Genomic DNA, 22878 nt, shown 5'->3' with positions numbered 1-22878 from the left:
GGAGACACTGTCTTGTAGAACTCTGGTAACATTTCATGTCGTGTACTGACTACAGCGTCCAAGCATTTCGCAGCTGCACGTCTAACTTTCCAGCTCATGTCATCATCATCACTGTATTCATCATCGCTCCCTTTTCGGGGGGGGGGGGGAGAAATAAAAGGTTTCTGTGTTATATATAAAATCGTAACTAAAGCCCATAGCCTACAGATCACTTTGTATTTTATTATTTGGGTATTTAATATAAATATGAGCAAAGCATACAAGCAACACTAGGCAAATCAATGACTATCAATCTGACAATCACAGCTCTCAGGTAAACCTCATTAAAAGGAATGGATTTTCCAAAAAAAAAAAACCACCACTTCACTGAACATTTCCCATCATTCCCCCATTAGTTATAATTGCCAATTTGCAATTTACAAAATTTGGTTACTCCCTGCTGGCCTCCAACGGTAAGAGGCAAATTACTTTCATAAAGACTGGGCTAGAGAGTGTCCTTTTCTAACAAAGCTCTGCCATGAAAACATTTCATTTAGAATACTGTACTGCACTAATAATTGCATGTGCTATCTTTAGATACTTGAATATTTCAATCTTCACACAAGTTCACCTTGATCATCATCATCTCCACCATCAGCATCCATAGCATTCTCATCTTCATCTTCATCATCATAATTGTAGTTGGGATCATATGTAAGGTACTTAAGACAAATGTTTATAATGGTAGTTACATGAGGATAAACTTCTTTAGGACATCTGCATAATAAGCATAACATTAATTAGGAATCTATTTAAAAATAAAGCATCACTTAGTATTGCTATATGATTGAACTGGGTCTATCAGCAAAATTGTATACAACAATGGTAAAGCCTACTTAACTTGTTCATGGTTTTAACAGATACATGTACTCCAGGGAAAGCCAGAAGTAATATATAATACGGGGTTCTCTCTGGCCAAGCTAGTGAAGAATCAAGATTTTCAGGATAAAATGGGAGGGCAGAGCTTCTGGGTGGCAAACCCAAGAGAACCAGAGTAATCTGGGGAAAGTGACCCAAATGAATTTATTCTGTGCATATCAATGAATCAAATGAATTTCTTATGTGCTGATTTTGAAACAGGCAGCATTACTTCCCCAGCCATGTCCCAAGCAAAGCCAGTGCACAATGTGCAATCTCTCCTCAATGCCCTTTCTAGGACAACTTCCTCTCATTTAGAGGTGTGCATGCCAGGAACATCTAACCCCAAAAGGGCTGGAGTCTGGATGTTTAGATGCCCATTCTCACTCTGTTACAATGCAACAGAAGCAACTGGGGGAAGGGGCAGGGCAATGCAGGAATCTGATTCTGAGGTAATCCCCCCACACTATTCTAAATTACATGGGAGATCATATTTAGCAAAGAATTCCTGTACAGATGTTTTCATCACATATTAGACAGAATCAGACTCTGCAAATGTTCACTGCAACTAATGCTTTGGGGAAACGTTACTTTGCAGCACTGGCACATCATAAGGACTAGGTTTAGCTGTATCTATGTACCCAGTGGTGATTTGAACAGAGACTTTTAAGAATCCACTTCTGAATAGCTGCATTATTTATTCTAGGGAGATGTTAGTTGCCTTAAAGTCAAAGATAGCAATGCAAGCAGTAAAAATAATTTAAATCAATGACAATTTAAGGGTTCCCACCATGCTTTACGAGAGCCTCTTCTCAGTGCCTCTAAACTAAAGCTTGCTTTCAACTTATTTCATACTGTAAAGTTAACCAGGAAAAAGCAAGTGCACTTATTACCACCTTACCTCCTAACAAAAGATTCAAATGCTTGAATGCAATATTCTCGAAGCTCATCATCATCTACATTACAGAATTTTACTACCAAAGGGATAATTTTTTCTAGGTATTCACCTGACAACAGAAAACAGAAACAGTCATTCATGGGGAACATTTAACATCTCATGTGAAAAATAGGAAGATTTAAATAAGTTGCAAATTTATTTACCTATTCTATGACCTGCTTGCCTACTGATGGCAGCAATACACTGTATATAGGTCCTTGTTGTTGACATGGAATCATTTTTAGAAAGCTCTGTCAACAGATGCTCAATGAGGTCAACAAACACTATGTTTCCACAACTCATAACAAGATGACCAAGAGCAATGATGGTTCTTTTTCTCACAGCAAGCCTTGGACTAGTCAGCTGAGGAAGCAGGCATGTCAGAATAGAAGGATGGAAGTTAACGAGCAATCCTCCTTGCCTTAAAACAGACAAAAATTAAGTTAGAATAAAACAAATTTTATTGTCCAGGCATTTCCATTTTTTAATTTTATTTAATGGAATTTATAGGCACTTAACCATAAAGACCTCTAAGTGGATTACATAAAATAAAGACTGAAATTATCAATAAAGGTCAAGAGTTACAAAGTAACATATATATCACATCAGCAGTTAAGAAAATATGCATTATAAAATCAAATTACATATTAAAATACATATCAACAGCTGGATAGGTTTGCCTTAACAAAAATGTTTTTTAGCAAGCACCATAAACAGTACAGGAAAGGGATCTGTCTAACGTCAATGGTGAATATAGCCAAACTAAAAAACATACCAGTACTTCCTACAAGTGCAGCATTAACATTATGTGGCACTTGTAAAAGTGTCAGTTCTGTAGACATCTATAAGGTAAGGCAATCCTTCTAGTATACTGGTCCCAAGCTTTAGCGACTTTCTATACTAGTAGTAACACCTTCAATTCGGTCTGGAACAAACTGGCAGCAAGCATAGATTTCTGAGTAAGTGCAATTATGTTGACATGATCTTACTCCAGGTTTTCCCCTAAATTTATACTTCAAAGCTTTTCCCTAAGTATCTCTTAGCTGTCTTTTCTCTATCCAAAATATCAAAAAGCTCTCTCAATTATTGAAAATGGAAGCAATAATTAATGCAAATTCAGCTTCAGCATTACATTTATTATGCATTTAACAACTTTGCACTCATTCAGCTTCATTAACATTCTCTTCAATAAAAAGTTTCCAGACCTTTGAACTGCATATGAACATTACATAACTTGTTAAAGAAATTATTGTTTACAAGCATTTTTAACATGCATGTTTACCTGCTTAGCATATCAGCCATGATGTCTAAGGCCTCTAACTGAACAGACACATCCTCTTGCTTGGCGATAGCACTGGTAAGACGCCCAGTGATCTTTTTACAAACATTTGCTGCTAATGCAGAACCTAGAAACAGGGAAACACCATAATAAGATTTTGTCAGCATACATATACAATTTCACAAGGCATGTAACAAACTTGGTATGAACTTGAGCCATTTCCAAAACATTTCTATCTCGTGATAGATTTATTAGAACCAATTATTGTGGGAAGCAGTGTTAGTCTGTGTTGCAGTAAAAACAACGAACAGTCTTATGGCATAGTAAGGACTAACAAATTTAGTATGACAAACTTTCATGGAGTAGAGTCCACTTCATTCTGATTACTGCCTAGTAATTTGAAATCTGGTTATGCAGGAAAAAACACACACATGCATACACCATAATCCAGTAAGAGCAATCCATGAGTAAAGCCCTCCCTGCATTCCTTATCATGACTCAAATTTCACTGAGGATTATTTAGAAGCAGTATATTAGAAGAAACTAATGGTAAAGCAGAACGGCTGCATATATAAAGACTTCTATTACTGTTTTACAAGTGAGAATTTCAATAAAGTGTTGCACTCTTGGTTGCTTCTGTTGAGGATATTCCATTCCATTTCCATCCCCTCCCAGTTTTGTTTTTCTGTGAGCATTCTGTGCCCACTGAACATGTACGGTTATAGGGTGCTCCTGTGCATGCGCGAAGCGCGCAGACCGCTTCAGTGCGTGTGGCGAAACCCAGAAGTATACACTTCCAGGTTTGCCGCATTCACAACCCAGAAATCCTCAACATGAAGCTAACGCAACTAGAGGTACAGTGAGGGGAAAAATATTTGATCACCAACTAAATTTGCCCATTTGCCCTCTGATGAGGAAATGACCAGTCCATAATTTTAATGGTAGGCTTATTGTAGCTGTGAGCATAGCTGCCAAGTTTTCCCTTTTCTCGCGAGGAAGCCTATTCAGCATAAGGGAAAACCCCTTAAAAAAAGGGATAACTTGACTGCTATGGCTGTGAGAGACAGAATAACAACAGGAAAAACCCCAGAAACCCAGAAGACGGGCAAATTTAGCAAGGGATCAAATACTTTCCCCCCCTCACTATATGACTGTACAAAGTTCTAACCCAGAGGCCCACTGAATTACTGTAGACTGCTATCCTTGTGAAACTTCAAAAGTTACATAGTGAAAGCATCAATTACACATACAACTTTACTGGAGGAAATTAACAATGACTGTAGCACAGTCTGCACACTTTCAGGCATAAATCCTGGGCCATGCTGCACAACATAATGGTGTTACACAATACCATACACAGAACCTTAACCAAAGACCATAACATGTCCATCAGCTTTAGTTCTTGAGATCCTCTTGTTTCTTCTCCAAACACAAATACCCCAGCTAAAAATCAGAACACAATAAGGACATCTAAGGGCAAAGATTACCATTCCCCCAATGGCATCAGTTTTAAATAATCAGGCAGCAGAAAAATCTTTCATCTCCAGGTTAAGTAAATCTTAGTGTTAGCTAGAATTCAACTGAATGCAATTTCATTAATCAATATCAAATTAGAAGAGAAATGACTAAATATAGAGAAGTAGTAGAAATTACCACTAGAAGCAGGAGGAAGTTCTCCAATGACTGTTTTAAGGCCAATGCTTGAAATATCACGTAGCTGCTCTTTATCAGAAAGCATGTTAGTACAGAGGGTATCTACAATTGTCTCCACTTGGTATTCTTTCACTTTACTCACCAGCGGCCCAAGGCTGTAATGAAACCAAAACAATATTTAATACAATTTAAAACTAATTCATTACATCTAAAATGTTAGAAATTCACTTATCTGTACAGTCATACCTTGGTTGCCGAATGCCTTGGAACTCTTACGTTTTGGCTCCCAAACAATCGAAAACTGGAAGTGAGTATTCCGGCTTTTGAATGACTTTTGGAAACTGAACGCCTGGCGTGGCTTCCGATTGCTGCAGGATGCTCCTGCAGCCAATCGGAAGCTGCACCTTGGTTTTCGAACAGTTCCAGGAATCGAATACACAGACAGGTCAATCTATGGTAACCTGCATTTGGGTGAATAGAAACTTTTGTATTGAAAGCTACTTATACTTTTATAAAAACATCCTGGTACATTTTCAAAGTTGGCAACTAATGCCACATTTACAGGATGTATATGGAACAATTTATTAGAACTTAGCTCCGTTAGTCAAAAAAGTGTTTTGAATGCATAATAAACATGCAACACCAGATGGTGCTGGAGAGTAAAAAAAATTCTTTGTGATTTTCTATAGCTGTTTTTTTTCTTTTTGTTATAAAGATTTAATTTTTGAGTTATTTATAGTGGTTTTTCCCTGTGTGTAGATCCACCCCAAATCCCATAGGCAATTTTGATAGGTCAATCACCCAACAGCAAATATCAGGCAAGGTTCCCCCCCCCCCTTTGCAAATGTGGTTTGATTTCAGGTGCTGCTGATAAACGGTGCCAGAAATCCGCACTTTCAGAATGGAGCCACATTTTTACCTGTCCCATACCTGATACCAAATATTATGTCTGATGCAAGGGTGTGTGGCTTGGCCAAAATGGCCTCAGAGATCAACTGGAGAAGCCTGCTGGGGCTAATTAAGTCTACAGGCCTGGGGTTCCCCACCGCAGTATTAACATCACAAATACAGCATGATAATCTACTCTTTTAACTAACATGATATTTTGTTAGAAACCAGTTACTAACAATTTCAGTAGGTTATTTCAAGCTGCATCTTCACATCAGGAAAAGATAAAAATTAATTTTAAATTCATGTCCGTTAAACATAATGACACAACTATCCAACTTCTAAATATATCTAAACCAAAGCTAAGTAGTAATTATAGGGACCATTCCAATATTAAGAAGTATGATCAAGTGATCATCCACTCCACCTTTGGCCTTAAAACAGATGGGAAGGCGTGAAATACAGATCTCTACCTTGGAATATACATAAGTAAAGACTTTGGAGATATTTATAAAAATATGAAATATGACTCCTTCAAGAGTCAACTAATGGAATTGACCAGCAGGAGTTTCAGAAGGAACAGCAATAATACACTGACTAATATTCACAGAACCAAAAATGTAATCAAATAGGAAACAAGAATATGATCTATCCCCATTATACTCTGCTGGTGATCTTCTCAGGGGCATCAAACATGCCTATTCTGGAGACAAAATGCTGGACTAGACAAACAAAGCAATTCTTATATACTCAATATAGAATCAATTCAATACAGAATCAAGTGCATAAGAATATAAAAATCACAGACACATACATACCATTTGACTGCTAGATTTTGTACTTCACCATTTTTATCTTCCAGCAACTTCAGAATCATTTTCACAACCTTCCTTTCACTATCATCATCTAACTTGATAGAATCTTTCTGTAGTTCAGTCATCAAGTCATTTGTTGCCATAAACCTATACAAAAGAAAAGGCAATTCAGTTTGTATACTATAGCTTTACAACACAATCCAAGTTAATGTTTTCCAATATTCATATTCAAATGGACTTACATTAAAAACCGTATCAAATGTATACACTTGACTTGCAACTTGCACAGGGGTAACATTCTGGGGATGGCATGTAAAGCAAAATTTGCAGTTAAAACAACCCTGAACTGCCCCATGCAAGCATCCTTACCTTCTCGAGGCCAGCACACAAAGCAGGGCTCTCCCTGCCCCCCACTTGCCAATGCAAGGAAGAGCTTTTACGCTCTCTGCCTTAAATACTTGGCTCTGGAAGAGCTTTATGTAGTGAGAACTTCTCAGAGCCCAAAAGGCAAGGCAGAGATTTTAAAAGCTCTTTCCACACTGGGTATTCCTGTCACAGGAATAACTTTTAAGCTCTCCACCTTGCCTCAATTTAATTTGTGCAGTGTCAGCTGGCTGATCGGCAACCACGTAAAGCTGTGATTGCGGAAATTAAATGTGCACAAATGACAACTCGACTGTATTCCCATCCCCCAAAGTTCACTAATGTAAAAAGATGGGCAGATGACTTTTGCAGATTCCCCCTTCTCACTGCAGCCACTTGTGTCCCCAACAGACCCTGATCCAAAGGGCTGAGAGGCCTTCCAGAATGGCATGAAAGGTGGTGCAGGGAGACTTGCAGCAGAAAGGGGGAAATCAGTAAAACTCACCTTTCCTACTCTAGTAGTATTTGACCCCCTGCTAAATTTGCCCGTTTGCCCTCTGATGAAGAAATGACCAGTCCATAATTTTAATGGTAGGTTTATTGTGGCTGTGTGAGACAGAATAACAACAGGGAAAACCCCAGAAGACCAACCAGATGTCAGGATACCTAGTATCTTCACTGTATGTAACGAGCTGAGATTAGAAGCACCTGCTGTAAGGGAGAGGTCTTACCTGTAATCCCAGCTCATTACAGTACCTGTACAGAAGACACTTGTTGACAGAAGCAATCAATCCAGCAGATTCCAAAGTAGCCACTATGACCAAGACCAAAGAGCTGTCCAAGGATGTCAGGGACAAGATTGTAGACCTGCACAAGGCTGGACTGGGCTACAAGACTATTGCCAAGCAACTTGGTGAGAAGGTGACAACAGTTGGTGCAATAATTCACAAATGGAAGAAACACAAAATAACTGTCAACTTCCCTCGGTCTGGGGCTCCATGCAAGATCTCATCTCGTGGAGTTGCAATGATCAGAACGATGATGAAGCAGCCCAGAACTACACAGGGGGAACTTGTCAATGATCTCAGGGCAGCTGGGACCACAGTCACCATGAAAACAGTTCGTAACACACTACGCTGTGAAGGACTGAGATCTTGCAGAGCCCGCCAGGTCCCCTTGCTCAAGACAACACATGTACAGGCCCGTCTGCAGTTCTCCAATGGACATCTGAATGACCCAGAGGAGAACTAGGTGAAAGTGTTGACAGCCAAGGCAACAAAGGAGTGGCTCAAGAAGAAGCACATTAAGGTTCTGGAGTGGCCAGACCTGAATCCCATCAAAAATCTGTGGTGGGATCTGAAGGTTCGAGTAGCTACACATCAACCTCAAAATCTTACTGACTTGAAGAGGATCTGCAAAGAGGAGCGGGACAAAATATCTCCTGAGATGTGTGCAAACCTGGTGGCCACCTACAAACGTCTGACCTCTGTAATTGCCAACAAGGATTTTGCCACCAAGTAATAAGTCATCTTTTGCAAAGGGATCAAATACTTATTTCACTTATTATTATGCATATCAATCTCTGACTTTTGTCTTCTAGTTTTCTGTGGGTTTCCCTGCTGTTATTCTGTCTCTCACAGCTACAATAAACCTACCATTAAAATTATGGACTGCTCATTTCTTCGTCAGAGGGCAAACAGGCAAATTTAGCAGGGGATCAAATACTTTTTACCCTCACTGTACATACTTATAGTCAGTGCTTTTTTTCTTTAAAAAAATGTTTGACTCAAGAAAATCAGCATTTTAAAGTTCAAATCTGGAAAAATAAATACAGTAAATGGACATAGGTACAAAGATTCACGGGACACAGCTGATGCTGTGGTCTAAACCACAGAGCCTAGGGCTTGCCGAAGGTCAGCGGTTCGAATCCCCGCAACGGGGTGAGCTCCCACTGTTCGGTCCCAGCTCCTGCCCACCTAGCAGTTCGAAAGCAAGTCAAAGTGCAAGTAGATAAATAGGTACCGCTTTGGTGGGAAGGTAAACGGCATTTCCGTGCGCTGCTCTGGTTTGCCAGAAGTGGCTTAGTCATGCTGGCCACATGACCCGGAAGCTGTACGCTGGCTCCCTCGGCCAGTAAAGTGAGATGAGCGCCACAGCCCCAGAGTTGTCCGCAACTGGACCTAACGGTCGGGGTCCCTTTACCTTTACAAAGATTCACAAAATGTTTAGGGGTATGTGTATCCCTGCATCCCCCCTGAAAAAAGCACTGATTAAGGTACGTATGTAAGAGGCTCGTTTATAATTACAATGGTACCTTCGGTTACGAACTTATTTTGTTCCGGAGGACCATTCTTAACCTGAAACTAGAGGTGTGCTTTCGCTAATGGGGCCTCCCGCCGCCGCCACACAATTTCCGTTCTCATCCTGGGGCAAAGTTCTCAACCTGAGGTACTACTGTATATTTTGGAAATGATTCATGTTCGTATGTAGCTGCATTGTTTTATACTTTATGGATGCCCATAATCATATTATAAAGTAGTTATGTTCTATGTTATAAATGAAGCAAAGCTAGGAGTTGCTTCTTTTTGTTTCCCAATGTATTTCTTATCAATAAAAAATTCCGAGTGGCACAAGCAAATTTTTATTCTGAAAGTGTGGCCCAGAGAAGAATTTGTGAAACACTGCTTTAAAATATTCATTGCAGTTTACTACAGTCACCAGCCATAAAAAATTAAGTCCAATGATGGGGAAGCCTGCTAGGGATTAGTTTGAGTCCAACATCATCTAGAGTGCTACAGGTTTCCAACCTCGGTATTAGTAAAAATGTATGATACATATCCAGAAAATAAATAAACAGCACAAACAGTGGAAGGAAGGCAGATGCAGTCTGCCACTCAGATATTTAAGCAAGAAATAAATGGCAAGGCTGAATATTTCTTGAAAAATCTATCACACGCTGGTTCTACATCCATAATACCAAGCAAGGGCAGGAATCCAATTTTAGCCACAAGTATGCATTACTGAGTGCAAAACCACAAAACACAGTAACTACAAGTACAAAAGGGCCATTCACATTTTAAGAATTAGATTAATTCTTCAGTACACGCATTTATATGCACATATGCACCCCAACTGTGACAACAGTGTTTAGGAGATGTATTCTAAACAGAAAGAAATAAGTGTAATGTGGGAAAAAGGCTCAATAAACAGAACCACGAATCCAAATAATTATTCACCACTTGCTTTTCCTGGACACATTTCAAAGTCTGAACCCTAAAACATTTACAAAATATTGTTGATTATAATAGGGGGTTTGCAATTTCTGATACTCTTACCCATTTTAAATTTATTAAAAATGTTGAAGTCTAATTTGACAGTGAAAACTAAGAGATGATCAATAACAACTTGTATTGTCATCTTGCGTGTATCTTCAATGCACACAGTAAATTACTTGAAACTTCTTTTCAAGATGTAGAATGTTTTTGTTGCATTAAAAATGTAGTTCTGCAGCATTTATGGAAAACTGTAACACACCTAGCTCATGCCTCCAAAGCTTCATTTTTAAAAAGAAATCATGGAAAAAGATGGCTCCATCGTGCTGCTACACCTAGCACCACAAGCCCCAGAGATGTACTGGAAACTCTGGAATCAATTACCAGCCCAAACTAGACAAGTGACTAGCATAATGATGTTTAGGAACTGAGTGAAGACTTTTAAAGAAGGCTTTTCCTGAGGTCTGACCCAGTGAGGGCTGGGCAATATCAGGTTTTCAACATGGTTATATATCATCAGCTGAATATCACAATGCCTGAAATGAGGGTGGAATTATGTAGAGGCAGAAACCTGATCATTTATGGAATACTGATTGTACATCTGTAGAAATGCTTTATAGTTTTTAGGTTATATTGCTTTTGAGTTTGCATAAATGGCTTTATTGTATTTTAAGACTAGTACTTTTAATATTTTACTTCATTTTTATATTCTTGTTCACTGCTTCAATTGTTTTCGGCTGTCATGGTAATGGGTACAGAAAGTCCTCAATGTTCTCTTTCCTGGCCAACAGAAGTACAGTTTGAGCAAATGCCAAAGGAATGATCTTGAATGATTGCTACCTGTACCCAAGTAAATAAAAGAAGCTGTTGGGATAAATGGTATTACATTTTCTCTCCCTTACATGTACAGGAAAATGCAAAACGTCCCACAGCAGCTTAGTGCATAGGTAAGACACATGCCATGTGAGATCATGTTTTCTATGTTCCCACTTCTGTGAAAATACCCGCCTTCTTTTCTTTTTGGAATTAATCAAGACACATTACTTTTGCACTAATGTAACATACTAACCATAGGTAGCATTAATCAAAGTTCACAAATAGCTTCAAACTCCAGCTCGAAAGTGAACATGATTATTTAGCATTACCATTTGTGCAAAAATAAAGCTGGGCATTGTAGCAATCTCTGAAAAGGAAAGGGTGGGGAGAGGAAGGTGTGTCTGAGCCCATGGGTACACTTCTGGCCCTCCATTCAAAGTTAGGAGCTCTGAAGTAAATATGTGAAGGGGGGGCGCTTAGAAAAGGAGTGGTGGTGGGATTAGGTCTCCCCAACTTTCCCAATTTCTTCCAGACCTTCACATCTCAACTAGGCCAGAACCACAAACCAATTACACACAGAAGGATTTTCGGACTAACATGAGGGCTGAAAAAGGAAGCAGATGAAAGGCATATAAGAAGTTTAAAACACAGAGGAATACATCAACAGGTGAGTTGCACATTAATGAAGGAGCTCACAATGGCAAGCCAAATTATGGTGGAGTGACATCTTCAGACAGTGCCTCTAACTAGCTCATATATGGTACATTTTCAAGAGTGGATCAGCACCCATTCTGAGTAACACAAAACAAAATAAATCAAACTAGTATGAAGATGTGACAAGTAATTTGGTTCATTAAACTGATGCAGGTGCAATACTTCTAATACCTTAACCATACCATACAGAATCAGGGTTGGACCACAGGATTTTGCACTGCCTCGTTGCCTTTCACAGATGAATTCATATTTCTATACTGTATTACCACACTTACAACTACATAAAACATGACGAATTCTTATATAGGAACAATATCTATGTAGTAAAGAATATGCAAAATGCATGTACATTATGTGGATACCTTTTCTGTTATGCACATACATACATGTAAGACTACCATATGTAATAACATAGTATATCAAAGTACATTCTCTAAAGGAATTTTATTATACTAAGGTCATCTTTGACAAGGAATGTGAAACCACAAGGAGAAGTTAGAGCCAATATCAAAAGTATTGCATGTACTGAAAAATACTATTTCAAAGGATCAACTATACTGCCTGATTAAGAATGTTTGTGTTCAATTTAATTTCACCTATGGCATTATAGATAAAAATGAAAACCATTTTGTTGGCTACATTCTTATTACTGTTATTTACTAATAAGGAATGAAAGGAAGCATGTTCTACCACACCAAAGAGAGAAAAACCAGTGTGTCTGCAACATTTTATCCATCTTCTGTAATAGAAACTGGATGTATAAAAACTAAATATATAATATATAAAAAATAACTAAAGCAGAGCCAGTGAGTAAGCACAGAATCCAATGGGCCAATGCTGATAAAAGTAATCCCTATGTACTCGCAATATTCACAGCCTGATACTCTCTGCACGTTTACCAGAAGTCCCAATGGTCAACAGAGCTTTTGTTCCAACTAAACCTGCTTTAAGGCTGCAAATACAGACTGTAGGGGAAAGAAGTCCACCTTACAGGGCAACACGGACGAGCATAATGGAAAGTACAAATGCCCAGCAGCCTTCGGGACGCGTAGGGAACAGCAAACTTGCGGGCAACTTTCCGAGGAAAAGGGATGCCAGAGCGGCCGCGCCAGGGCCTCCTGGCTCCCATTCGCAGCCCTGCGGAGCACAAAAGCCACGAGCGGGGCTCAGCCTCTTCCTCCTGCCCATCGGGCGCCAACCCAGGCCCGAGGCACGTTGGGTGCGGCAGGAGAACCGAAGCGGCTGCGGTCTGGCCGGGGCAGGCTGGAGAAGGCCGAGGCGGCGGCGCGGGGGGGGGGGGGAGGAGATCTATCGGTCGGCGATATAAGGGTGAGGAGGCTCCTCTTTTGCCTGGGCCGAGACTGGAGCGGACTACCTGAGAGGCCTTACCTGAAGTCCTTGTCGCTCGACGTCATTTTCTCCAGCAAGTTGGAGATGTGGTACGAGGCACTCGCCATGTTGATGGTCCCGGTGGGGGCCGCGTCTCGCCGGCTCCACGTCGCCCAGTGCTGTGTGTGGCGGCGGCGGCGGGGGGAGTGTTGAGGAAGGGTGGGACGGGGCGGGCCCTTGTCTGGCGAGAGAGCGCGGCGGAGGCGGAGGCGACGGTTCCGCGCGGCGCTCTTCCCCGAGGCGGGGGTGGAACACGGCGAGGCGAGGCGAGGCGGGCGGGGGGGATTAGCGCGCGCGCCGCATGGAGGTCAGAACCATCGCCAGCGCCTGGCACTCGCGCGCGGGAACAGTCAAAGGGAGAGCCGGGAGGAAGAGGGGTTGAGGGAGGAGGAGGAGGGAGGAAGAACGAGAGCGACTTCTCTTTCCTCAGGCGAATGGATGAGGAGGAGGAGGAGGGCCCGACACCCGGCCGTCTGTTTGCCTCGCGCTCGAGGCCTAAGGTCAAAGTTCAAGGAGGCCCTCGCGCGTAAGTGGGGGGGGGGGGAAGCGCGCTCAACGTCGCTACTTCGCAGGCGCCTATTGGCTCCCCGAGGCAGCTGAGGGCGGGGCTGCCCCGCGTGACGCTCGCACGCACGCAGCGTCGGGCGAGCGAGTGCGCGCGCGGGACGGTTAGTTGAGGAAGAGGGAAGGAAGGAAGCCTCGTTCGAAGGGAGAGGACCGCCTTCTCCTCCCACAATGCAATGCTCTCTGGGCTTAGAAGGGGACTCGGGAGCGCGTTTTGCGAGCAGACGAAACAGCCTGTAATATTGGTATGTGTAGGATAGCCCTGCGCGCGGAGAGAGGCACGCCAGGTTTCGGAGTTGTTGTTTTTTCTACTCGTGGGGTCCAAAGGGGCGTTAGAAAGGTGCTCCTGTCTACCCGCGGGCGCGTTCACCACCACGAGGTTGGGTGAAATGGTACAAAGGATGCGTGTCACTCAGCTCTCTCTCTCTCTGCTGGTGAACACGTACAGGTCCTTTTGCAACTTCTGGGGCCGCTTTCGATGGCGGCAGCCGCTCTTTTAAAAGTATGGGAAGTTGCACGTGGCAATAATAGCTGCAATCCTCTGCCCGTTTATCTCAGATGGAGGCCAGTACTTGACCTCAGGGTATGCTTCTCAGTAGAAATGTGTGTAGGGCTGCAGGTTTCTTTTGCTCAGGCTTCAGTTGTCCATTAAGTGTGCTGAGTTGTGGTTTACTGTGATTCTCTTTACTATCTTCTGTCTGCAAATTGCTGTCGTCCCCTCCCCCAAGGTGTCCGTTCCTCATAAAACCAATGCTTCTGGATTCTAAGCTTGCAGAATCTTAACTGATCCCATTAAGGTTACGGTGCTAAACACACTTATTTAAGAATAAACTTACTTGACGTTGCTGTAGCATACTTCTGAGTAAGCATGCTTTTGCATGAAATTGGGGTATTGGGCTTCTTCAAGTCTTAAAACACAAAGACTTGGAAATAAGGAATCCATGGTGCCTGCCTCCATTTAGGAGTCTTGAGTAATTGCAGTCCTAAGCACACCTACCTTTGTGGACTCATTGTTCGGATCCAGTGAGCCCTTGGTTCTTAGCTCTTGGAGTTGTATTTTTACTACATATATGGTTAGAAAGTATGGGTAGAATGGGTGAAAAAGTATGCTGGGCTAGATAGGGCTTTGATCTGATCCAGGAGGGCTCTACTTGGGTCTTTTCAAAAGCAATTTGCTAATTTTGTTTTAAGTTTGATTAGCACTATCATAGACAACAGGGTTTCAAGCAGTTGCTCTCATTACTTTAGTAAACATTTCCTGACTCTGTACAGATAGTCATAAAGTTTGGGTGTGTGGTGGTGTACAAAGAATGAGGATTTACCCTCTGTTTTGCTTTCCTTGTAGTCATAAGTCCAAAGATGTTCACTTAGAGCCTCTTTCCTGCAGGGAACTGTGCAGAAGTTGCTGGACTACAGTTCCCATTAACCCCAGCTTTCAAGTGCAAGGAGCAGGGGTAATACCTGTTGTAGCCCAACAACATCTGAAAAGCACCACGTTGGCTATCCCGGAGAGGTTCAGCCTGACTGGTAACAGCCTTTAAGGATTCTTTATAGGGGATTTCTTGAAGAAAGGGACTTTGTTAACAGGGAAAGTTCCTCCTGGTCTGTTCCTTGGACCTCAAGAACACCAACGTAGCTTCATGCCACAGTCAAGAGTGGTTGAAACAACCATTACACCATTGTTTTACAACCAGCTGCTTTCAGTGAAAGTCTTAAGCACACACATAATATTGCAATCTTTATCACATTTACTAGGAAGTAAGGCCCACTGAAAATAGTGCATTGTTCCCAAGTAGACTTACATAGTATTGCACTGCATATCTTTCAAGTGAATTCAACAAGATCTAAAAATGCTTAAATTGGACTGAATAGTGCCCATTATATACCCCAGTGTCTGAATGAAGGCCGCCTCGGTAGTGGCGCCTGCCCTGTGGAATGCTCTCCCATCAGATGTCAAGGAAATAAACAATTGCCTGACTTTTAGAAGACACCTGAAGGCAGCCCTGTTTAGGGAAGTTTTTAATGTTTGGTGTTCTATTGTGCTTTTAATTCTGTTGGGAGCCACCCAGAGTGGCTGGGGAAACCCAGCCAGATGGGTGGGGTATAAATAATATTATTATTTATTGTGTTAACCAGGGTCCATTCTTGCTCATCTCTAAATACCAGTTTCTGTAGGCTTAAAAGGCTTTCATCTGCATTATGCAGCCTCCAGCACAATTAATTATTGTGAAAACACTTGCCAGGGTTGCATTGGTACAAGCAATATACTGATGTCTTGCTGTGAGGTTTCATAAGGCACTCTCCTAATAACCTGAAATAAGATGTATGTGTATTTGTCCTGGCAAATAGCAAAAGGACAGGGATGAAGAAACAGGGATTGGAACGGAGCCCAGGAAGATGGTCTGAACAAAGTCACACCAGTGTGACTGGCTCACAAAAGAAAGTGGGTGATGTACTTATAAAGTTGGCTAAAACTTTTCTCCCTAGGTCTGCTCAAGAGCCGTGTGAAGGAACCACTTTTGCAACGCCGGAAGCTGGGCAAGATGTCGGGTGTGCTGAGCGCAACGCTGAGTGGCCTCAACAGCGACTCGTACTGCGAGATCAGCCTGTATCGGGACCAGCACTTCCAGGGAAGTCGTTACCTGCAAGAAAAGTCCCTGAAAAACTCCTGCACACTTTATGTGGGCAACCTCTCTTTCTACACCACAGAGGAACAAATTCATGAGCTCTTCTCCAAGTGTGGGGATGTCAAGCGCATAGTCATGGGGCTAGACAAAGTGAAGAAAACCCCCTGTGGCTTCTGCTTTGTGGAATACTACACAAGAGCAGAAGCAGAGCATTCTATGCGGTTCATCAATGGAACCCGTCTGGACGACCGCATGATCCGAACAGACTGGGATGCTGGGTTTAAGGAAGGGCGCCAGTATGGCCGTGGGAAAACAGGTGGCCAGGTACGAGATGAGTACAGAACAGACTATGATGTGGGCAGAGGTGGCTTTGGCAAGATTGTTCAGCAGCAGAAGACAAATCAGCAGTCAGTGATCTACTAATGGCTTCTTGGATTGGGTAAAGATAATAATGAATTAAATAAACCTGATCTCTTAAAAAAGGGGCAGGGGAGCTATGTGAAAATTTTGCAACCACATTGCTATGTGCAAGGAGGGTAGAAAAATAGAAAGCTTCAAGAAACCATGTACACAAAGCAGAGAATCTAGCACCATAACTCGGGAAAGAAAGAGGAACAGCATCTTGCTAGTGACTTCAATAGTTCTAAACTTTCTGTCAATGTGCAGCTTTACTTGCTATGGGTATTTCTCCTTCCCATTAAGATTAGCTTTACAGGCATCCTATTCATTTACTTTGAGGTAAATACAGTAAGATTTATTCCCACCTAAGTAAATAATTTCACAGCTCTAGTTCTCTTATTCTCTACAACTGCTGTGCAGAGCTGCTAGTGAAGTGGCTGATTCCATACTATTGATGAACTCTATCCTTGCCTCAGATATTCCTTGTTGAATGTGTGATACACTTTTCAGGGAAGATAAATTATTTGCCTAGCAAAATTTGCAGCTGGTCATTAAATAATGCCCATTGACTATAACATAGAGGTTAATTGATTGCAACTGAACAACTAAGTTTCTGCTTTCCTCTACATTTGGTTTCTGTTCCTGTAAGTTCCTGGGCAACAACTTTGTGACCATGGAAATGCAGACCTCTCCCATAATATGTAATGGGGGTATCTGTTGCCCCATAAAGATGGTGAGTCCCAGCAGCTCCAAACACTGCCTTCTGCTTTCTTTCTTTTTAGTGTGGAGGTTTTCAGTCTCTACTCTCTAACTCCTTGCTGTCTGTATTAATTTGCGTAGACCAGCTGTAATTCTGTATGACCTGTATTGATTTGTACACCATGGTTTCAGGATGCAAGCATAGCACATACCATATTTTAATACACTATTCCATCAGACTGCAGTAGAAGGGGAGAGAGAAAGGAGACCCACTCCACTGGCTTAGGTGAGAGACCAACTCAGTATAGCTCTTCTCCTTAAACTGTTCAATTTCAATGTGTTGTTAATAAGAACTTGGTAACTAAGCCTGTTTGCTTTTTCTCTCCCACTCCATCTCTTTTCCTTTTGTGCCTGGTCTTTTAGCATGTAAACCTTAGGGCAAGGACTATGTGGGGGAAATATGGTGATGGGCATTTTTATACACCCCAAAACTGCTTGCTATGTCAGCCCTACATGAAACCTACTGACTTATTTTGGTATATGGATTCAGTAAATATTATTCAAGATGGCAGCTGGTGGTATTTCAGTTATTCCATTTCAGGATTTTATTTTATTTTGTCCTACTACTGAAACTCGGGTCTGTGATAGGCAACCACTTGCCCACTTCCTCAGGATCATAGCTGCCAAGTTTTCCCTTTTCTCGCGAGGAAGCCTATTCAGCATAAGGGAAAATCCCTTAAAAAAAAGGGATAACTTGGCAGCTATGCTCAGGATGTTCCCCCCTCACCCACTGTTCTGATTCAGATAGGGCTCTTTGTTAGCATGGATTGCCATGACTATATGTTGCCAGATATTTGACATCTATAGAAGAACTTTATAGGGCCCGAACACAAACCTGGAAGGAGGGGTGGAGGGCTAGATGATGGAACTGACGTAAAATAACTGGTATACCTTTATTTTGGCACTACATTAATTATTTCCTGCAGGAAGCACATCTATTATTTGTCCACTACAGCAGGGTATTTAACGGGCACAATGGAAGCAGTGAGAGTCTAAGCCAGGAATGGCCAACCTATGGCTTCCGGATGTTGTTGAACTTACAATTCCTATCAAACCTGATGGTTGAGGATGAGGGAAATGTAGTCCAACAACTTCTGGAAGGTCACAGCTTAGCCACCCTTCAACTAAGTAAAGTATAGATAGCGACTCCTACGTTAACTGTGATGCCTCCATTGGAATTGCTATGCTGCAAAGACATCACGGAGAGGGTAGACAGATAATGATGAGGAATAGAAAGAGCTAAAACAAAAAACAAAACACCAGGCGATGCTAAGCCCTAGAAAGGTCTTAGTGGATTGGTGGCTGAGAACCTGGGGCTGCAAAAGGAGTCTAACCTGAGATAGGGTCCCAGCAGATTGGAAGTTGTAGCTCTGAAGTTCTGATTCCATAGGAAAGGACACCAGCCTTGCCCTCTCCCAAAGCCGTGCCCATTCCTTTGTTATATAACATTCCAGTGCCTGGCTAAATGTAGTTCTTGTCTCTTTTTGTTACATTTGGCTCCAGGTGTGGGGGTGAGTTTCTGGTATCATTGCCTATTTTGGCATCAGTTCAAATCCTGATCTAGAACTGAAAGGATTTCATTCTTGACATTGGTTGCAATTCCAATGTGCAGAAATCCCTAAGCCAGTTTTTGATCTTTTCAGTATAAGCCTGAAGTAATTAATTAAGTTAAGATTTAAGTAGTTTTGTGAATCATCAGTTCTACTGGCCTTTCCTAAAATTAGAATTCCAAGTTTGAAGCAAAAACTAAGGCCAACTTCATAATCTAATATTACTCCATTAATTTCAGTAGATTGATTTGGCCCATTTGGGGCTGAGTCCAGCATTTTTCTTGTAAGCAAAGAAAGGTTTTCATAGTTAAATTTGCACTGGTATAAATGGCCGAAATTAACTAGCACAGTCCATCCATCATGCAGGCTCAGTTCTCCAGCATAGCCAGGTAGTGCTAACACAGCACAAACGGAATAGAAGTAGATGGCCTTATGGTGGGCTTTTTCTCTCCTCCCTTGACATCTGAAGGTAGCCCTGTACCAGGAGGTTTTTAATGTTTGATGTTTTAATATGTGTTACATGTATTGTAAGCTGCCCAGAGTGGATGGGTAAACCCAGCCAGATGGGCGGGGTATAAATTATAAAAAATATTACTACTACTACTACTACTACTACCACTAAGCTTTTTATTGACTCCGGAGTGAAGTTGGGAACTACTATACTCCTGTATCAAAGGGAATATATGACAAGTGCGGCAGGGCAAGATATTGTGGTGTCCTTGCCATGGGCGTAGCCAGGGTTTTTGTTGGGGGGGGGCAAAAAATTTGTTGAGCTTTTTCTTTTCTTTCTTGCTATGAACATGATTCTACTCTGGCTGCTGCAATGAGGACAATTCTACCCAGTCCAGAAAAACTAGAATGAAGCATAAGAGATCTGGGTATCATATTCATGCACACACATGCACACTTATCCCTAAATGTAAATAAGCACATTTAGCAAAATTGAGGCTGTAGTCCTAAACAGATTTGGATGTTATGGGTAAGTAAAATAAATTGGTCTTAATCCCAAGCAAGCCTGCGATTTTATCTGCAGGTAAACCAGAATATCTGTATAAATCCAACGGAATATCTTATTCTGAATATGATTGTAGTGTTTAGGATTAGCATGTCCGTATCCAGCAGATATTATCACAATATGTGGTTAAAATTATATGCTTACATTTGTTTCTAATGTTAGCATGGAAATATCATGAGGGTAACCATAGTTTTAGAGTGTATGTGTCGGGGTTCTTCTACCTCATCAGTAGAATCCGGTAAAGTAAAGCATCCAGAGTTGATTTGCCAGGTAACTCTTAGACAGTACTTGGGGTTCGGCCACAATTCTGTTTTTTTTTGCTTTTGCACCACTGCTTTCTACCAGAAAACCCAATTGACATTTGATTCAGCAGCAAATTGTTGTTTCCTGGGGGGAAATAGCAGGGCAAGTAGAAATGTGGTTGAGCTCTTAGACAGTCATCCTCTAAACATCTGCATAGAACAGATCTTCTAAGTCAAGCACTCTGCTGTGATTTCTGTTCCCTGTGGATGTTTCCTTGAAACAATATGCCTTTCAAGGCAGGGATTTTCTCAGCAATTCATTGCTCAGAATCCTGCTTCTCAAGTAGCATTGTTAAAGGAAGCAATAATGTAGAAGTGATCGAGTGATAAACGTGTTCAGTTAGCCACTTTTTGCTAGGGTGTCATTGAGAGACCAGCTGCTTCATCCGGCCCTCCTCTCCTGCCAGCTCATCAACCTTTGCACATACTGCAATGTTTCATTTTTATTTGTTTTGGTGTTTTTTAGCCAGACAGAGTGCTTGCAGGGCTAACCCAGCTCCCATTTCTGGCCTTGTAAAGCCTGCAGAAGCATTTGGAACAATCCTGGGGTGATTTTTCTGCCGATGGTCGAAAAGCAGTGCAGAACTCAGGGTGGCCCGGGGGGTGGGGGAGCATTGCAGGGTTGTTTTTGCTGTCTTCAATATTTTAAATGATAATAGAAGAGAAAGAAAGCAAGACTTCTGGTTGGTTTGGGGGTTTTTTTGCTTTGCTATTTCCCTGAGCTGAAAATAGTACTGCAGTGCTACTTGAACTGAATCGCCTTGGCCCTCGAGGGCTGAGAGATGCCATTGTACTATTCAGCATATTTGTCGAAGTGAGACAGGGATGCCCATTTCTCCTTCTCCGTTACCTATGAATCTTGAATAGATCATATAGGGTCAAGGGATGAATTTGATTAACCTACAGTAAATATTTCAGACAGTCAACGTGCACAGAAGTACCTTTTATTTGCCACCTACAGCTAAGTGCTGTTTTAAAACACTCCCCAGGATTACAAGCTAAACGACATATAATAATAAGACTGGGGAATAAAAAGGAAGATTCATTTGATTAATTTCATCAACAAAGAAGGCTTGGCAAAAATATAGGTTTTCAAACACTGGTTTTTAAAAAGGAGAATAAGGGCTATACATGTCATGAATTGCACCAGTAACCTTGTGCAAGTCACCATCTCTTAGTCTAACACACCTCACAGTGCTGTTAAAAGCATAAAATGATATAATCCCATCAATGCCATTTTCAGCTCCTTGGATGGGTGGGATATGAATTCATGTAACTGCTACAACTTGCAATTTATAGAAAGTAGCAACAATTGAAATTGATAACCAACTTTAATTATTACTGACTGTGGAAAATAAGACAAGATCAAAGTAATTAATCAAGTATAAGATAATATGAGTAGGAATGAGCAAACATGACAATCCTAACCTTAATTGTGAAAAAATGCAAATTGATGTGGTGCTTGCGCTGATAAATAGTCTGTCACGTGATGCCACAGGCAAGCTTTTGATACAGCAATTTATTTACTTCTACCTCTCATCATAAGACTGTTTGCTTGGAAGTAAGCATCATTGATTTTAGTAGGACTTAAAATAATTCAAATCAGCATGTTAGCGTCAAAAGGTGATTCTAAGCCCAAATTTGGCTAATTAATGTTATGGATCCAACCCAAATAACCTCATTTGAAATTATATGTACAGTAGAGGTAATTTTAAAAGTGGCAGTAACAAGATTACACACAGTCACTGTGCCCCTTCCCATAACCACATGGTTACGGGAAGTGAAATGTAATATGTTCTTGTCCCTTGTAGTCTCAGCCTTTTAATTGGAGCTTTAAATGCAAGAGACAGTACAGTAGTTAGTTAGAACATCACTGCTGGGGGAAAACTCATTTTATTAAGAATAGAAATGTTTTTGGTGGCAGTAGGAGCTTATGATTTGTCTGGAGACAGGAGTACAAATACAGAAATAGTTATCTTCAGTCCTTTCAGGCTAGGCCAGGTCAGAATGTTTTGCTGCCTGAGGCATAGCAGCAAATAAACTCTGCTCCCCCTCCCCACCAATTCAGTCAAAGTGCATAGTACCCAGAAACATGCACAACATTGGCTTTAAAGGAACACTTTCTTATCAGCTGGTAGACCAAACAAAACCCACATTATTATGCCTCCTGCCTGCCTTTCTTATAAGGCCAAATATATGAATCATATAACCCCAAAACCTGGAGGGTGCGGCTGGCTGATCTGAATATACAGTAAGTCATACTATATCCTAGGGGCTTGGGCATGCTTTTCCTTCTACAGCACCATCTGTTCCTACTGTGGAGGCTCAGGAGGAAGGGTATGGAGGTGGCACCTGCCACCTCATTTTGCCTAATGGTAGGGGTGGGCGGCCCTGTTTTTACACAGCAAATGTATTTTGAATGGACCTAAAGATATACATCTCCCTATCACCACCCATTTTGGAACATTAATTGTGACCTCATCAGCTTCACACATTTCCAGTACCATGAAGTGACAATTAACGTGCCATAATGGGCGGGAGGGTGTGTGTGTACGGTATATATGTAGGTGCATTCAAAATGCAAATGCTGCGTAAAACATAGAAGGCCATTTACAAATAGGGAGCCTATTTGTAAATGT

General features: G+C 41.5%; 2 protein-coding genes across 3 annotated transcripts in view; one reads left to right on the top strand and one right to left on the bottom strand.

Annotated features, from left to right (window-relative positions):
- Positions 1-13516, bottom strand: part of CAND1 (cullin associated and neddylation dissociated 1) — a 26514-nt gene extending 12998 nt beyond the window's left edge. The window contains 8 exon segments of the mRNA XM_060279645.1: positions 1-130; positions 611-756; positions 1799-1904; positions 1999-2255; positions 3117-3240; positions 4767-4921; positions 6473-6616; positions 13024-13516. The exon segment at positions 1-130 is cut by the window's left edge and continues 2 nt beyond it. Of these exon segments, the coding sequence (XP_060135628.1) occupies positions 1-130; positions 611-756; positions 1799-1904; positions 1999-2255; positions 3117-3240; positions 4767-4921; positions 6473-6616; positions 13024-13091 (1130 nt within the window). The 5' untranslated portion in view covers positions 13092-13516.
- A 178-nt stretch (positions 13517-13694) lies between these two features.
- Positions 13695-17883, top strand: LOC118091361 (nuclear cap-binding protein subunit 2). 2 transcript variants are annotated; one of them, XM_035128276.2, is made up of 2 exons: positions 13695-13832; positions 16075-17883. In XM_035128276.2, the coding sequence occupies exon 2, from the start codon at positions 16131-16133 to the stop codon at positions 16635-16637; it is 507 nt and encodes a 168-aa protein (XP_034984167.1). In that variant the 5' UTR covers positions 13695-13832; positions 16075-16130; the 3' UTR covers positions 16638-17883. The 2 variants fall into 2 exon arrangements, with proteins under 2 accessions (XP_034984167.1, XP_034984166.1); XM_035128275.2 differs by lacking the exon at positions 13695-13832 and adding an exon at positions 13864-15114.
- The last annotated feature ends 4995 nt before the right edge of the window (positions 17884-22878 follow it).

Source organism: Zootoca vivipara, chromosome 10 (genome assembly GCF_963506605.1).
Source record: "Zootoca vivipara chromosome 10, rZooViv1.1, whole genome shotgun sequence".
In the NCBI taxonomy this organism is placed as follows: domain Eukaryota; kingdom Metazoa; phylum Chordata; class Lepidosauria; order Squamata; family Lacertidae; genus Zootoca; species Zootoca vivipara.
Note: the sequence above shows the minus strand (reverse complement) of the source record. Positions and strands in the feature narration are given on the sequence as shown.

What these genes read in the sequence shown, in the direction of transcription:
- LOC118091361 (XM_035128275.2), top strand. Translation starts at nt 14,898, where the DNA reads ATGAGGATTTACCCTCTGTTTTGCTTTCCTTGTAGTCATAAGTCCAAA. An exon ending in GGAGAGGTTCAGCCTGACTG is followed by an intron (nt 15,115 to 16,074) that starts GTAACAGCCTTT and finishes TTTTCTCCCTAG; the next exon opens with GTCTGCTCAAGAGCCGTGTG.